The sequence below is a fragment of the Tenrec ecaudatus genome, chromosome 2 (assembly GCF_050624435.1).
Source record: "Tenrec ecaudatus isolate mTenEca1 chromosome 2, mTenEca1.hap1, whole genome shotgun sequence".
Taxonomy (NCBI): domain Eukaryota; kingdom Metazoa; phylum Chordata; class Mammalia; order Afrosoricida; family Tenrecidae; genus Tenrec; species Tenrec ecaudatus.
In genome coordinates this window covers 14296459-14314311 of record NC_134531.1, presented here as the reverse complement: position 1 = coordinate 14314311, position 17853 = coordinate 14296459, and the positions used below count along the sequence as shown (strand labels likewise).

Here is a 17853-nt window from a genome sequence, read left to right as displayed (position 1 = left end):
ATAGCCGTTTACTTCCATGAAGACCGATGACCGGACACCGTCTGGGGGACTGCTTCCTTGGCCCATAGGGTCACTGTAAGTGAGATTGACTCGAAGGGGATGGGCTTTGCTTTCTGAGTTTTAATGCCCTTTCTCTGGTCCAGAATCTACTTCAGGATCCCACTGTATTTATTTGTCATATCTGTGTAGCCTCCTCCAGTCTGGGCAGACAATATTGTGTATCTTTGGTTCTTTCAAATCATGGTGTGGAGAAAATGCACAGCAGAGAACACACCTGTTCGACAATTTCTCCATGTAAAATTCGGTACCACTGGTTTCGTTCTTTGAGTTGTTCGAACATTCGTACTCTCCTTATTTGCGTTGTCCTTCTGCCTTTACTATAAAATGAGCTCAGCTGCCCCTTAAGTTTCCTATCTAATATTTTGGACATCCCTCTGATGTCCTATAGATAGATCTTTAAAAGCACGCTGATTGAGGCAGCTCTTTATTATTAAAGCTCAACAAGTGACTGGCTTCAGGAAGACTTCAGGGGATATTCTGAAGGTTCAATCATGATCTCAGACACTAATTTCAAAGGTCCATTCAGTCTCCATAGCTTTAACAATTCTAGATGCCATGAAATTTTAAAATTCTGTCCTTTTCCCCCCTTTCTGAATCTGAAACAATTTATGGGAATACAAAGCCCCATATTACTCCTTTAATGATGTCGAGTCTCAGAAACTCACAGGGGCAGTTATGTCCTGTCCTGTGGGGTCGCTCTGAGTCAACATAGACTTATGTCTTGCTGAGTACAGAGCAGTATTCCCCCTTGGGATATGGGTATAAATTATTTTTAAAACTAAACAGTGCAATTCATGAAAAATTAATAATTTATACATGATCAAGGATTCATGAGGGAGGGACGGTGGGGGGGGAGGAAAAGAGCTGATTCCAAAGGCTCTAGTAGAAAGGAAATGTTTTGAGAATGATGATAGCAACAAATATACAAATGTGCTTGACACAATGGATGTATGTATGGATTGTGATAAGAGCTGTAAAAGCCCCCACTAAAATGATTTTTTTAAACTACACAATTTTATTATTTTTAATGTAGCAAAAATGAGAGAGAACTATGTGTTTTAACATCCCTTTAATATGCCACATGCCATTTAAAAATCACATTTCTCTATGGTACCCGAAGGAGGACATTCTTCACTTGCTATTGCGGATTTCCTTAGTGATACAGTTTTGCCCTGAAAACAGATGCACGTGGCAGAAGAGAAGGAAGAGACAGTCAAGCTGTGGGTGAGCACAGCGCGGATTCTTGAGGGGTTCGGCCAGCTCCTTGTAGCTCACCCTGCGCTTCTCCTTTGGAGCATTTTCCTGTGTACACAGTGACAGTGTACACTCTTCACACCATAATCGGTCCTCCCGTGGTTCCTCCTGGAAACACTCAACATACATGTGTTGTGCAGTGATAATTAGCTAACCGGAGACACTATCATTTATTAGAACATTCCATAAGATCTGTAGGAGGTGCCTGCTATCTCTGCCTTCTTTCACCCCCCAGGCGGGGGCAGCTGGCAGCTCAGAGAGTTGTGTGCCAAGTCCACATGGTTCATTAGCAGGAGGCTTCCTCCCCTCCCCTGCTCCCTTCCCCCAACCCTGACCTGCTGCTTGCCTGACCTTGGAATTCCAGTGGTCTATGTTTTAGCAAATAAATAAATAATTCTAAGGTCTGTCAATATTGTGGCTCAGCACTCAAGGAGCAGTGTAAGACATTGGGCTTCTAGTAGCGTCTACATTCACTGACGGTGCAGCACATGGTGTCGGTGCTGAGTCGGGGTGACCGTGTGTTTAATGCAACCCCACATTGCCAGGTCTCATGCCATCTCCATTCTCGCTGGCTTTGCTGAGCCCACTCCAGTTATTGCGTAAGCCCATAAAAGAGGGTAGTTTCCATCAATATCTGAAATGAAATTTGACCTTCTTTGCTCCAAACTATTCACTGCCCTTGAATCGATGTCGAGCATAGAGACCCCGTAGGGCAGAGTGGAACTGCCTCTGTGGGTTTCTGAGACTGTAACTCTTTATGGGAGTAGAAAGCCCAGCCGTCCTTTCTCCTGCTGAATGGCTTGTGGTTTCAAAATGCAGACCTGATGGTCAGCAGCTCGATGCACAACCATTAGTGGCTTTCTATTAAATATATCAATTTGGGCGCTAAGATTTCACCAATCTGTGAGAACACGACTTTTCAAGCAAATGATATGTAGTCTGATTTGTAGGTACGGGAGTCGAGGCACACGAAGACAGAAAGACAGTGTTCCAGAACCTTCATTTCCTTCTACTTTTGGAGTGAAATCAAACCACTGGTTGAGTTCAGATTGTACTTCTAGCTAGACCACTGGCTTGCAACCAAAGATACTGATTCATTTAACCTTTTGAATGCTAAGAGGAACAAGATGAAGATGTGAAAAGGAAGATGGTTCTTCTTCAAAAATTTTTTGATAAAACTTGCAAAAAGTTAAGAACACAACAACAGTTCTCAGGGCATCCTACAGGGTCACTGTGGGTCAGGATCCACTCCATGGCCCAGGGTCTGCTTGGGATGTTTTATCTGTGTGTTTGACTGGAGCATGTGTTAAGTGCTTGGTTGCTAACCGAAAGGCTGGTGGTTCAAACCCAGCAGCTGCTTCCCAGGAGAGAGATGGGGCAGTCTGTGTCCTTCAAGATGACAGCCCTGGAAACTGTAGGCAATCATTCTCACCCACTCTACCTCACTGCCACTGAGTCGACCCCGATTCACAGCAGCCTGCTAGGGCCAAGTAGAGCTATTCTTTAATGAGTTTCTGAGATTGGAACCCTCTGTGGATATAGAGAGTCACCTTTCTCCCAAGGTGCTGCTGGTGGTTTCGAACTTCTGATCTTGTGGTTAGCAGTCCCAGAGAGTAACCTGCTGTGCAACCAGCGATCTTTGAAAAAGTTCTACTAGGGCCTATAGGGTGGTTTTGAGTCAGAATTGACTGAATAGCATCTAACAACAACGCGATTCTCCCCCAAATTCTGTGGTCTTGCAGTTACACCATAACAAAAGGATTGAAGAATGATCATGGGTGGGATTTACACATGGTGAGTTTGAGATACCTATGGGCCTCCAAGCAAAGATGCCCAGCAGGCAGGAGAATTTACCTGACTGACACTCAGGAAAGCATCACCAGTGGAGACCCAACTGGGTTGTCACGATTGGTGGGAAGAAGCCCGTTGTCAATCACGGAGCTGGCTCTCCCCATCCGCATCCCCAGTGCATCCCAACGAAAGCATCTCTCTGAGTCTGCCATGGCAGCATGCTGCAGATGGAGCACAGCCTCTCAATGGGACCGCAAGACACTTTCAGATCTCCTAGGTGCCGTCATTCGATAATGTAAGCAGAAGCTTGGAGAGATGGCTCCTCTCATCCATTTCCCATTTCTGAGACTAAGTGGGCCCTTCAGGCGGAGAGCAAAGCATAGTGTGCCTGGCCATCAAAGCAGATATGGGAAGAGCAGGAACGGAAAAGAGGAACGGGGTACTGTAGGAGACTGGCAGTTGCCCTTAGGTGCCCTGGTACTGGTGCCAACTCATAGTGACTCCCTGCACAACAGAAGGGAAAATCCCCGGGAAAATCCCAGAAAGGAAAAATACCTTGCATCGTCCTCACTACTGTTGTTTAAGCTCATTAGTGCAACCCCGGTGCCAGTCCATCTCGTTGAAAGTCTCCTTCAAAGGAAACCTTTAGGTCATATAGGTGCCTCTGTGAGGGGGGGTAGACATGACTCCGCCGGGGCTGACGGAGGGCAGTATAATATATACCAGCAACCGCTCTCAAGTCCGACCCATTGGTTTCAAATCCAGGTTTTGGTGTTGCGGGAAGTCCTTGCAGAAGTGAGCTGTGGCTTTAGGCTATGGATTTGGGGAATTTGTTTAAAATGGTGAGAACCACAGCATCAGAACAGAGCCTGGCATGAATTGTTAGATGAAGCCTATTGGGATGTGTACCTGGGCCATTTATTACATTAATTCTAGAACAGCAGTCTTTGCTCGATGCAAATCTTTCTGTACTTTTGTATGTGACACAAAGGGGTTTGGAGGCACTTGCCTTGGTGGAAATTGTGCAAGCCTGAATTATGACTGTGGGAGTGAGTTGCGTTTCTGAACACGATACATCATGTTTGTCAGAGAGGCAACGCCATCAAAGAAAACCTGTGAGCCATTGTTCTGGGATCAACAAAAATGACTGCCTGTTTTAGATGACATGCCTACACCCCAGGGATCGTTTCTACACAGACATTTCCCTATGACCTGAGGGCAAGGGGCAACAACTTAGGACCTCAATTAAGAGACCCATTATCCCCCTCAAATTACTTCTTTTCTTCTCATTAGAGCCGCATTACCAAAAAGCAAGAGCCAAACTCACTGCCTCTCTCTCAAATCCGACTCATAGGACAGGGTAGACCTGCCCCTGTGGGTTTCCCAGGCTGAAACTCTTTACAGGAGTAGATAGCCTCCTCCTTCTCTATATCATGCACACAGAAATATTCACATTCATCAAATATAAATCCACAGTGTTATATTTTATGTATTGTCATACCTATGGAATATTATTCTTTTGCTTTCTTGGTCTACAAAACCTAATATACTTACTCTCTGGCCCATCAGAGAAGTTTGCCATGCCACCCTCCAGATATCATCCAGGTATCCATATTCGCAGAACACTTACTTAACATTCTACTGAGTGTTGTTGTTGTTGTTGTTAGGTGCTGTCCAGTCAGCTCCAACTCATGCCGACTTCATATACAACACAATGAACCGGGCCCTCATCCTGCACTGCCCTCACAGTTGTTCCCAGGCTTGAGCCCATTGTTGCAGCCACTGTGTCAAGCTGTCCCGAGGGCCTTCCTCTCTTTCACTGCCCCCTCTGCTTTTCCAAGCACGATGTCCTTCTCCAGTGAATGGCCTCTCCTGACAACATGTCCAAAGTATGTGAGCCCAAGTTGCTCTTTTGGAAGTCCCTGATACTTCCAATAGTCTCCGCCAGCAAGACACTACGAAGAGCAGTAATCTCTAATCTCTAGTAGTAAACTCTAATCTCTCAGGCAACAGTCACAAAGCTCTGTGGGGAGAATGGTATTCCCATTTCACAAATGAGAAAACTGGGACACAGAGATGTTATTTAGCACCTCCTAGCTCCCCTACCAATACATCTACACAGGAGGATTTGAAACCAACTAGTCAGATGTAAGGGTTGATGCCGACATAGGCTATACTTCATTGGTGAGTCCAACATGTTCGTTTCCACCCTTCCTCACCACGGACACATACATGACCTCCAACTCTCCTGTGGGGTCCAATTCCCCCTCTCATTTCCTTGCCCATTTTTTCCTTCTACAGTACCAGGAAATGACCTTTATTGGTCACTGGCTCCTTGCTTAGCTCATCCCTGAAGAGGCTAACACATCTTATGAATGAAAAAAGGAGGGAATACATCTCCAAATGCTTCTATCTTTAATACATTCTATTTTGCGGTGCCTGATAGTACAGGAGGTTAAGCATTGCTAACCACAGGTCAACAGTTCAAGCCCATCAGGCACTCCTTGGGAGAAAGATGAGGCTCTCTACTCTCATAAAGATTTACAGTCTCAGAAACTTACAGTGGAAATTCTATTCTGCCCACAGGGTTGCTATGAGTCGGAATAAACTCAATGGCAGTGAGGTTCTTTGATTTTTATGAATTTATGGGTACAACTATGAAAAGTGAAGGGCAGCGAAAAAGAAGAAGTCCCTCAAGGAGATGGATTGACACAGTGACTGCAACAATGGGCTCACCCTTAAGAGAACAATTGTGAGGATGGCACAGGACATGGCAGTGTTTCATTCTGAGGTACTTGTGATAGGTAGTTTATTGTGCCAACCTGGCCAATGAACACATGTAGGTTTAATTGAAGGGTGGAGAGATAAATGGTTCAGTGAGCCTCGCCTTTGTCTCTTGCTCTTTGATGATCAGACCAGTGTGTGGCGCCTTAGCTGCTTCTCTGCCTCAGCTTGCGAGCTACACTACTTGTGGAACACCCAACCCGTGGCCTGTGTCGCTATAGTTTGAGGTTCTTTCAAGACCTACCTTGGCATACTACTGGAGTATACATCGCTTGAACTGGGGACTGTCAGACCCTGTCATCTGGCTGACTCTTGGTGACCTGCCTTGCTCTTTGCTGCCTGTGGCCAGATTTCCTGAATGGCTCCAAAGAGGACTCAGCTGTGTGCTTCCTTGACTTGTACCCGGTGGTCCTCAAGACTTGAAAGACTCCCAGAGTATTAGCTGTTTCATGGAAGTGAGTTGCACTGAGCCATTTGTACTGCTCTATAGACTACTTAGCTATTTATTTCTTATGTTGCATATATGTATCTATATAAATATATATAAAATCATAAGTGTCCCGGTATTGTTCTCTAGAGAACCTTGTCTAACATAGTACTTAAGAGCACAGTCAACTCAATGGCATCTATCTGTTTCTCTATCTCTCAGGATACAGAATTTTTATTAAAGCCTGATTCCATTTCAATAAAACAGTTGGCAGCGTGTTTAAAAAGGCAAACATTGACGCAAAGGGAGGTTAAGTATCTCTGAAGCGTTCTGGAAGAGGGGGCACTGCTCCCTGCATCAGGTTAGACTCTGCTCGTAAGCACTGCACACATGGCCTGTCGCTGGCAGTTCACACCGGATGAGAGGAGGAACACACTGGGAGAGAGCAGGTGTGCTCCTTCACTGCCGTGATAAGAATGAACCGTCCTCGATCGCAGAATAAGAGCGAGGAAAGAAATAATGAATGAAAACCACACACATGAGCGCAAACTGTCCAGCTTCCCAGCCACGTGGGGCATCAGGTGGCGTAACACACAGCACGGAGCAATCATTTGATGTTATGTGAAGAGAGCCGAGCAGCAGATAATCCGGCTCAATTCCATTCAGCTATCGCTCATTGGGGAGATCGCAAGTAGATAAACGCACTGGAGAAACATTTTAACCAGGATTTAAAAATGGCGTTGAATCTTTTTACATCTCTCACAGAAGTCTGAAAAATGTGGGAATTCGCAATGCTCACTTCTCTTGTTAAGGGTGCTAATGTTTTACCAGGAGTCTGGGTGGTGGAGAGGGTTAAGCGTTGGGTTGCTAACCACAAGGTGAGCGGTTCAAAACCAGCAGCTTTTCCTCTGTTGAAAGAGGAAGCATTAGACTCCTGTAAAGAGTTACCCTCTTGGAAACCAACAGGGGCAGTCTACTCTGTCCTCTAGGGTCGCCATGAGCCGGAATTAACCTCATGACAGTGAATTTTGATCATTTATTTAACCCCCCACCCTGTTTAAAAAATCAATGAAAAACAACGTTTTAATCAGTTCTAGGAGCGAGGCACACATTTCCTCATCATTTTACAGAATTCCTTGCAGAGATGAGGGAGCACAGGGATGCTGAGGGCGGCCACATAAGCTGCCATGTCACAGAGCTCGTCCAAGGCAGTACCGCAGCTGAGACGCACAGGCAAAGCGGAAGCAAGCACGTGCGACTGGTCCTGCAGAAAGTGTTGTCATGTGGACGGAGCGTTTTCAGCGGCCACGACGGCTCCACAGCCCACGCTCCTGCGCCTCCTCCTTCCCTCGAGTGTGCTTCTAACCAATGGGCACAAGTGGACAGATGTCACGGGTGTGACTTGCTTACAGCAGTAGCCCAGACATCCTTCTGACTAGAAGAGCCTTGTTCCTGCTGACTCTGAGGAAGCTGGCTGCCACATCCGGGAGTCTCCCTGACAGAGAACTGAGGAGGGATGGGCTAAGAGCGGTTCTCAACCTGTGGGTCGTGACCCCTTTGGGGGTGAAATAACCCTTTCACAGAGGTCACCCGATTCATAACAGTTGCAAAATTACAGTTATGAAGTAGCAACAAAAATAGTTTTATGGTTGGGAGGTCACCACCACATGAGGAACTGTATTAAAAGGTCGAGGCATTAGGAGGATTGAGAACCACTAACTGAAAGAGTGTGTCGCTCAGGTGATTTTAAGTAGTTAGAAAACTCTCTCTCTCTCTCTCTCTCTCTCTGTCTCTCTGTCTCTCTCTCTCTCGCTCTCTCTCGGTAGGGCAAGGGAGCAAAGGGGTAAATATGGGCTGAACATGCACAGAATCCTTTTAATATTTTGGGACTACATTTCCCAGAAAACTTTGCTAACCCCACAGAATTTACATGTGTATGTGAATATCTAAAAGCCTGTTTTCACATGGGTGGGCAAGGAGAAGCACCAGAGAGCCAGATATGCAGACTGGTGGGGCAAACTTTCTCTCTCTTCTGGGAGATTCTTAAGAAACTTTCTCCGTGAAAAAAATCCTACTCTGTGCCCTCAAAGTAAATTTTTATTTAGGGAAGACAAGGAACTTGAAGCTCCTGTAACACCCTCTTCCAAAATGTAGTTAGCCTCATGTACTTTACTGAATATAGTTGCTATGGAATTTTTAATAATTTTATTTTATTGGTGGCTCTTTCAGATCTTATCACAATCCATACATATATCCATTGTGTTAAGCACATTTGTACATCTGTTGTCAGCATCTTTTTGAAAATATTTTCTTTCTACTTGAGCCCTTGTCATCAGCTCCTCATTGTTTTCCTCCCTCCCCCATGAATCCTCCCTTGATAATTTATAAATTATTATTTTGATATCTTACACCAACTGCTGTCTCCCTTCACCCGCTTTTCTGTTGTCTGTCCCCCTTGGAGGGGGCCATATGTAGATCACTGTGAGTCCCTTACTCCCCCCCCCATCTCCCCTTCCCTTCCTAGTGTCACTACTCCCCATATTGGTCCTGAGGGGTTCATCTGTCCTGGATCCCCTGGGTTGCATGCGCTTATCTGTGCCAGTGTACATGTTCTGGGGAGCCATATTTGTAAGGCAGAATTGGGGTCATGACAGTGCGGGGGCATGAAAGAACTAGAGGGACATTGTGTGTTCTGACAGAGCTTTACTGCACCCTGGCTGGCTCATCTCTTCCTTGCGGCCCTTCGGACAGGGGGTGTCCATAACGTGCTGCATTGCTCAAAAGTAGGCCGGCGGATGAGTATGTCCCCACAAAGGGCCAGATGATGCCGAGTCTTCTCTTACCTGACTTGGTGATGACAAGCTAGACTGTGCTATCTTGTCAATGAAGATGTCCTGAAACTTGTCTAATACTTAATGAACCTCCTTTTCCTCTTTGCGGGCTCAGGGTCCACTGCTGCTTCCTTATGGTTACCCTGAAAGCTGAGCTAAAGTAAAACATCTTTATGTTACCCCCCCCAAAGTGTACAGCCCCACATCCAAGGTATGTAATTAAAAAGAAAACCATTGGTGGCGATAAATATTTTAAACTATGTTTTAGCTTCATTTGTACTTCTTTGAGAAAACCACTTTTTGTCTTTTCCTTTTAAAAGATATTTTCCCTTGAGTTTAAAATAATTCCTTATATATTAATATATGTCTGCTGACTATTTTTCACATGTGTCCAGAGTGACATATTGGAAAGTATTAGACTGTTAGCTACAAGGGCAGTTTGAACCCACCGGCCGCTCTGCAGGGGAAAGATGGAGCTTTCTACTCCCATAAAGAATTACCACAGGGGTGATTCTGCCCTGCCCTGTACGGAGGTCATGAGTCAGAACAGACTCGCTGGCAGTGAGGCTGGTATGCTCTATGTGCGCTGAGAAAATAGTCTGTGCAGCTGGGCTCTGTGAAGCTGATCACACGGCATCACATTGGAGAAAGGCCCGTCGTCAACCTGCAATACGTAAAGAGGACTCGAAGCCCTTGCTGATGGAAATCAGAGACTGCAGCCTTCAGTGCAGATTACGACTCAATGCAAAGAAAGCCACCATTTGCACAACCGGACCAGCAGACGACATCATGATACATGGAGAGAAGATCGATGCTGTCCGAGATTTCCTTTTATTTTGCAATGCTCCTGGAAGCTGCACTGAGGAAATGAAAGTGGTTTTGCTTTGGGCAAATAAGACCTTTCTCGGGTGTGGAAGAGGAAAGGTGTCGCTTGGACAACCACGGAACACTTGTACTCAGCCACGCTATTTCTACTGGCCTCTTATGCTCCAGACAGCTAGAGAATGGGTCAGAAAGCTAGCAGAAGAATGGGTGCCTGTGAATTCTGGTGCTGATGAAGATTATTGAAAGTGCCATTAACTGCCCGGGGAATGAACAGACCCGTCTTGGAAGAGGTACAGCCCGGATCCTCCGTAGACGTGAGGATGGAAGACTTCATCTCAGGTACTCTGGGCATGGCACGAGGAGGGCGCAGCCCCTGGAAAGGGTATCAGGCTGTAACGTAGGGGTCAGTTAGATACAGGAAAACCCTCAACGAGGTGGGCAGAGACGGTGGCGCTCGCGATAGGTTAAAAACACAGTGGTTTGTATTATTATCAGTGTCTTCTTGATGCTTTCAGTTTTATTGCTGCTACGTTTGGGAAGCACAGAAGTAGATGCACAGAGAGAAAAACTGGTCTAAGTGTTTATCGGGGAAGTAGGAGGGGGATTTGGGGAGCACACAACGCATGCGGGAAGGGAAGGGAGCATTAGAACTGATTGTGATGTTGTACCTGCAACTCCTTTTAAAAAGTAATCTAACTCTGAAAGTGTATGACATGTGAATGATATATTAAGAAAACTAGTAAAAAAAATTAGAAACCAAACTTGACCCATGGTGACCGTGGGTGAAGGAGGAAGAGGTTTTGCTGAGGGGGGCAGTGAGTTTATGTTAATGGTGGCAGAGTATCTTGGAAAACGGTATGCATAACGGTTGTTCTTCACAAACAATATCCCCGATGGCGCTGAATGAAACATGTAGGAGTGGTTGGCCTGGAGGATGTTTTGCTGGCTATATTTTTGCCACCACTAAAGAAACCTGAGTTAAAAAAGGAAAAACATTTTAGGAAATTAAAATAAAAAGGAAATTCACGAGGCGACAATCGTGAGGAGCGCCCAGGGCGAGGCAAGGGTCTGTGGTCCACAGGGCCAGTGTGGGTCAGAACCGACTGGCCGGCCCCTCACAGCATCTGTCATTGCAATCACTACTTCTCTCTTGGTACGTACCAAAATGTAGCCATTTTATATCTCCTGTTACGTTTATAAACCTTGCTCATGGTGCCTCGCATGTAAATGCCTTTCTCTGAGTGAATGCCACGTTCACATCTACCTGCTCTTAGTTCCCTCCCTTTCTGTTTCGTAGTTTTATATGTAAACATATGAAGCATCGGAAATGCGTTCGGGAGTAAGGTATGAGATGATTTCCAAAACATATTGGTGTTAACGGGGAGGTGGGATGAGGGGCCTGGTGGCATGTCGGATCTTTGGAGAAACAGAAACTTCCAGAGTAGCGCATCTTTTAGGATTATGCTCCTGGCCCACCTGGGCTGTGTGAATCCACGGTTCCACCTTGCTATTTCTCCTCTTGATTTCAAGACCTGCTCAGAACAGATGCCCCAGATGGCTGCTAATCGGACAAAATGGAAGAACAGGAAACCATTGGATGGAAAAGGAAACTGCCACAGAAAGACGTCAACTGGCTGTTGGCACGAGCCAGGCTGCACCCCCTTTTTCTCAACCTCCCCACTTTCTTTTAAGACTTTGGAGACATGAACACCTGTGATTACATGAGGTGGATTCGGATGGTAATCTGACAGTGGTGAAAATGGTCAGCGTACTTGGAGATAGCGATGTATTTCCGATTAGCTGTATTTTCTATTAAATGGATGTATTTAATGCAGTCAGCTAACAGCTCTCCGTCTGTCTGTCTGTCTTGCTGATGTCATTACTAAGGAGAACCAGTTCGCAGTCTATGCTACAGATTGAGCCCATTCCCTCCACACCAGGAATGTCAATTCCACAGGCTGCTTCTCAACCAGGTGTTCTCCATTGATGTCACGAGGGGACCATCTGTGTCTGGATCATCTGTCACGTCTCACGGCATCTGACTGGCTCGTCGAATATGTCTGGTTAGTTCTTGATGGCTAGACATGTGTCCTGACCAGTGGCTGACACTGGCATTGCCAGAAGTAATGACCAGTGTGTTCACGTCTAGGAAGAGAAAGGAAGTCTGGACGCCAAGGGGACACCTCCTGGGAGCGCCTTTTGAAGACTTGCTTTGGTCTTCCTGAGTCTTCCCACCGTGGAAAAGTACAGACGTTTGCTGAGGAGTGCACATTCATCGGCTCACAGGCACTGCCTTGCCATTGGATTGGTGGGTAAACATTATGTGTGCTTTTTAGTCTCAGAGAGAGAAAACGGGAAGAGAGAAAGAAGAGAAGAGAAGAAATGTGAATACCCCGGCCCCTCCCCCACATAGAGTCAACTATTGACATTTGTGATTAACCCTTTCAACACTGAATGGTGGTCTGCTTTGCATATTGTTGTGGAAACCATGTGTTTTCAGTAAAGGAAGGCATTTTGAGGCAGCAAGAATGGCCATTCCATCAGTGGGACACAGCTGTCCACAGAGGTCTCTGATGCTGGGAATGGTGACATGTGGCCACATCCTTCCTATTGGGGCACTTACACAGGCCCCCACCAGACTGCAGCACCCGCTAAAAATGAGAACGCAGTTTCCCATTAAACCCAAAGGTGAACAATGTAGGTGGGTGCTACGTGTCCCGTGGGTCACAAAAGGGTTAGCAAATCCTGTTAACTATGCATCACATTTTATAACATTCTGATTGTTTGCTATGTGTGGTGAGTTCTTATTTTCTAAGACCTATGACCAACAGTGCTCTAAACAGTGTTTGGTATTGGCTCAGCTTGCTTTCAACTCCTCTTATTTGATTTTAGATGTTCTTTGAAGGCATTTACTCATATGTGTATTCCTGAATCACATCGTTTTACTTTTTAAAAGAAATGCACAAAATCACTCTTATCTGCTGCCAGCCACGTACCTCCTACCTCCTGAGCACCATCAAAGATGTACAGAGTGTAGATTTGCAAACTCATTTTCTATCAGTGATCCGGTATGAAAACTTGAGAAATCTATATGAGACTTGTTGATAGAGTATTTCACTAATTAGAAACCTTGAGTGACTAGGAAAGAAAGAAGGTTCTAAACATTAGGAAATAAAACAAGCCATGACTTTTTATCTCCCCCATCGCTGAGCATACGAGACAAAACCACCCCAACTACACATCATTTTTGGGACCTGCATCTAGAAGTCATGTGCTCTGATTGTCACCGTGAACAGGGCTGCAATAAGAATAGCAGGAAACAAAGTGCCCTTGATAACATTGTGAGGAGGTTTGAAAAGGCCAAGGATTGAAGGTTTCCCAAAACCACTACCAGGGCCTGTTGTCATCTAGACAATAGTGAAAATAAATTAATTAATAAATAAAACCCACTCGTGGTTAGTTAACATTGTGTGTGTTCATGCCTATGAACCTTGCTCTTTTTTTTTTTTTTCACTTCTACAAGGTCTGGGGGAATTAAAATGCTCCGAGTCTTATCATAGCAGCAGCAGAACTTGTTTGATTTTATTTGTAGAAAGCAGGGTCCTCGCACTAATATGAACAGTTTCATGAGTAGAAGCTGTGCAAAAGATAGTGGCCTCACTTAGGATATAATGAAACACTTCTTTATTTTTCTATTTCATGATGTATATAAATTTATTGGAAAGGTCTCACACACACACACACACACACACACAGAGTCAAATACCCACCATCACCAGCCACTGGCTCTGTTGTCATCTTGCTGCTGAAATAGGGAAGGTCTCTGTGGAGTCTTCCTCTCCTAATTCAGGGCCACTGTTAATAGCCAAGGCAGTGACCCTCTCATCCTGCCTCCACTGGTCTTAGTGGTCAACTAGAGACACTTCACCAATTGCGAGCACCATGCATTGCCAAAGCATCTCACTCTCACCAAGTCAATTCCTATTCATGGCAACCCTATAGGACAGAGTAGAACAGGCCCTATGAGTTTCCAAGACTACATGTAACTCTGTACAGGAGCAGAAAGCCACATCTTTGTCTCAAGGAGTGGCTGGTAGTTTTGAACTATTGACCTTGTAGAGCCCATCCCAACACATAACCACTGTGCCATCAAGCTCTCCAAGTCTTTGGAGCAAGGGAGCTGTAGTGTCTTCTGCAGGCACTAAGCATAATGCAGTGGCCATGAGTCAGAATGGACCGGACGGCAGTGAGTTAGCATTGGGTTAAGGTTCTGAAGGGAGACTGAGCACCATGACTTAGATCTGTGGAAGCGATGATTGGAACAAAGGGCCTTGGGAACCCCCTGCCCATAGGCCCTTACTTGGAAAATGAAGAGAAAAATCACAAAGACTTTTCCACAAGAATGAGGACTTTTAAGATGTGTTGTGGATGTCCACCAAAGAGCGTTGGATGAACATTCGGACTGGGAGAAAAAGGAAAGCAATTATTGTGATCAATCGTCTGGCTCAGTCTCAAATCAACGTTCAAACTCGCTACCATCAAGTCAACTCCGACTCCTAATGACCTACGAGGCACGGTTTCTGCTCTTTGAGGGTGTAGATAGCCTCATCTTAGACAAGGGGAGTGGCAGGTGGCTTCACACGGCTGACCACTGCAGTTGGCAGCAGCCCAACCGCAAGCACTAAGCCACCTGGCCTGCAATGTCACAAACAACTACCATGAAAAATGTGACTCCTCCAAGGTGGAAGTCCAGTCTTTCACCTGACGCATCCGTGAGCGAGCACACACGTTGACTTCTCACGTGCCACAATGGGCTCTCCACTAAATTCATGGCCTGTTGAAAGACTGGACTCCGAGTTCGTCAAGTCCTTACGGAGCTCTCCAGTCCCAAACAGGGCCGGAGAAAAGCCCAGAGAGAAAGTTTCCTGGCGAATGTGTCTGGAAGGGTGCCCAGCCCTGGTTCCTGCACTCACATACGCAAGCCTGGCTCCTGTGAGCAGCCAAGGGTCACTTGAATCTCCGTGACTGAAAGGGCCACAGGATTATCACACCAGCTGCAGAAACAACTTTGCTCTACAGGCAACATTTTGCCCACAAGAAAGATGGATGAAAACAAGGAGAGGGCCGAGACACATTTCCTTGTAATGAAGGAGAGAATGGACGGAGACAGGGAAGGTGCAGCTGTCCCTCGAGAAGGTTACACTGACCTCCAATCTCACGGAAGGATCATTTGTAGTTGATGAACTGAAGACTTGATGGAAGCAGTGAGTGGGGGGGAGGGGGGCTGAGGTTGGCAGTACATTAATACAAGTCCATATATAGTTGTGCATTTGATAAAATGAAGCAATAAAAGGATTACAATTAGCATACACAATGTACTTTGAGCTTAGGGACATAATGAATCAGTAGTCACCTCCCAGTTGAATAGACCGTTCCTTGATTGCATATACTATTTATTAGTTAGTCACTCACTCCGTCTTTCATTTATTTATTTTCCTTTTATTGTGAGTTGGGTGATGGTCAACCAAGAAGATCAAAAGTGTTACAGTCAACATTTTGCACACATTCGGCTGCAGCCCAGTCCTGGCAAACCCCCTCACACACAACGTTTCCTTCCCATGCTCCCTGTGTCAATGCCTCCTTCTTCCCTCGCCATTTGAACTTGGTCTTGGGGCAAATACTGTAAAGTTTTAATTTTACACTCTTATTATTATTGTTACCCTGACAAACCACTCTATTGTTTGGCTGAAGGAGCCCTGATGGTTGGGTGGGTTCTGCCACGGACCGCTAACTATAAATGTAGACCACTGGAAACCCCCAGCTGCTCTGAGGGAGAAACATGAGGCTCTGCTCCCGGAAAGAGTTACTGTATCAGAAACCCACAGGGACAGTTCGACTGTGTCCTATGGACTCATTGACATCAGAATCAAAACAAATGCAGCGAGGGAGAAGGAGAGGGAGGGGAAGAGGCAGAGGGAGACAGAGGGAGACTGAGTCTGGTTTAGCACTGAGTCATATGGCAGGGGGTTTTAGTTCCTACCACGTCTTTGTGTTTTGTGAGATGCTGTCATGCTGGAAACCAGGCCCCTGATCATTAAAATATGCAGTCACTGCTTCCATAAATTATTTTAAATACCAGCAGGGCCACCTACGGTGGACTGGTTTTAGTGGGGCTATCACAGGAAGAGAGGCTAGAAAAAGAAGCTTAGCGATCTACTTCTGGAAACCCTATAGACCCCGCATCACACAGGGCTGGAAGTTCACAGTGGCCTACTAACAACTTCTGGAGACAGTGCAGGACCTGACAGCACTTCCTCTTTTGTGCAAGGGGTTACCAGGGGTCACAGCTACCTGCAAGGCAACCAACAGGAACACAACACTGTGCTTCCCCTGGATTGATTACCATACCCCAGGTTGTCAACCACATCAGTACTTGACATAAATAGGATTGCAAGGGGAAAGGTTGAGAAAATTTTGCTTCAGAGCTCAAACAAAACATCTGAATCCAACTTGATTTTTGAAAACAAAACCAGTTCTTATTTTGGTCGCTCGGCATTAGTTGGCATTGTTAGTACGAGTTGTTTAAACCTTTTGTGGCTGTGTTTCAAGGGTTTTGCTATAATTTTCTTAGTTTTTGTGGCTTTTTGGACTGTTTTTAGATAAAAAAAATATGGGTCCTAAGAAAGAGATTTTTGAAGAGCATCATCAGGGTAAGGAACTAGTTGACTGTGTTATCCATATTGTTGATGACTTAGTAAACCCCTTTAGAAAAGTTAAAGAAACGCCACCAGCAGACCACATTATACAGATTTTTTTTTTTTAAGAGAAAGCCAGCCAGGTCCTAGCGAAAAAAGGCAAAGAAGGGAAAAAGCTCCTGAAAAGCTGCTACCAGTTGATTTGATGGAAGAGGGTTCCCCTTCCAAACAATGACTCGCTGTCCATCCCTCCTCTCCACATCCGTGTCCACAGATCCAGATCCTCACCCTTCTCAAGGTGTGGATGGGCCCACTGTAGTTGTTAAAACATTTTAAATGTTGTGGTCCTTACTGAAATGATATTATTTAACTCTGAACTGATTTACTTTGAAATTTCTGTGTAATGTTTTGTATAAACAGGCAAGATTAGAGTAAAAACTTGGTGGTTGAGAATGGATTCATCCGTTTTCAGTTATTTCTTATGCACCCCATCTCGACGCTCATTCTAGAATGGATTAGTGTCGAGGTCCGGGGTTCAACTAAATGTATTGTCTATCCCCTCCTCCTAAAACCCAACTTCCATGACGGAAAGCACTCTGACTTATGATACAAGGGAACACTCCACCCAGAGCAGCCACCCAAAAATGGGTCCCAGGGAAGGACTTTATTGTAAGCACGTTGGAGAAGATTCAAAGTAATGTCTTAACGAATACAAGCAGTGTGTCCCTGGGGCTCAGAACTTACACATCCACTTCATTCCTTCAGCACGTTATTGCAAGACTATGGCCCCTCGAGTCGCGGAACAGTGACAGCTACATGCTCATGTCGGCTGTGTGCCTCGGAGGCACAGACACCTGAAAGGAGGGAAACACCTTCATTCAGACTCATTCGGCTGCTACTTGCGATAACTACTGGGGTGTGTTCAGCAAATTTCAGCGGAGCAGCAGAAAGATGTGTGCCTAACTAACATGTATGCTCCGGCTATTTCGAGAATGCCAAATTCCAGGAAAGAGCCATGGAAGTGTCAAAAGTGGTCACAATCATGATATGACTAAAGTCCAGCACTTCACTATCCGACAGCACTCTTTCTTTCGCTCCCTGTAGTCATTCATTTCACAGGTGTTTATGGACAGGTGTTTATTAGGTGCCAGGTACCATTCTAGGGGCTACAAGGCTGACGCAGAGC

The 17853-nt window shown here is 45.5% G+C and overlaps 1 protein-coding gene across 2 annotated transcripts in view; it reads right to left on the bottom strand.

Moving 5' to 3' along the window:
- Positions 1-17853, bottom strand: part of FBXL7 (F-box and leucine rich repeat protein 7) — a 409300-nt gene that overhangs the window by 181688 nt on the left and 209759 nt on the right. The window contains exon 2 of one of the 2 annotated variants that reach the window (XM_075540881.1): positions 17412-17521. The exons of the other annotated variant lie outside the window; for it this stretch is intronic. Coding sequence (XP_075396996.1) covers positions 17412-17424 — 13 coding nt within the window. The 5' untranslated portion in view covers positions 17425-17521. The remainder of the gene's footprint in view (positions 1-17411; positions 17522-17853) is intronic. 2 annotated transcript variants of the gene reach the window in all.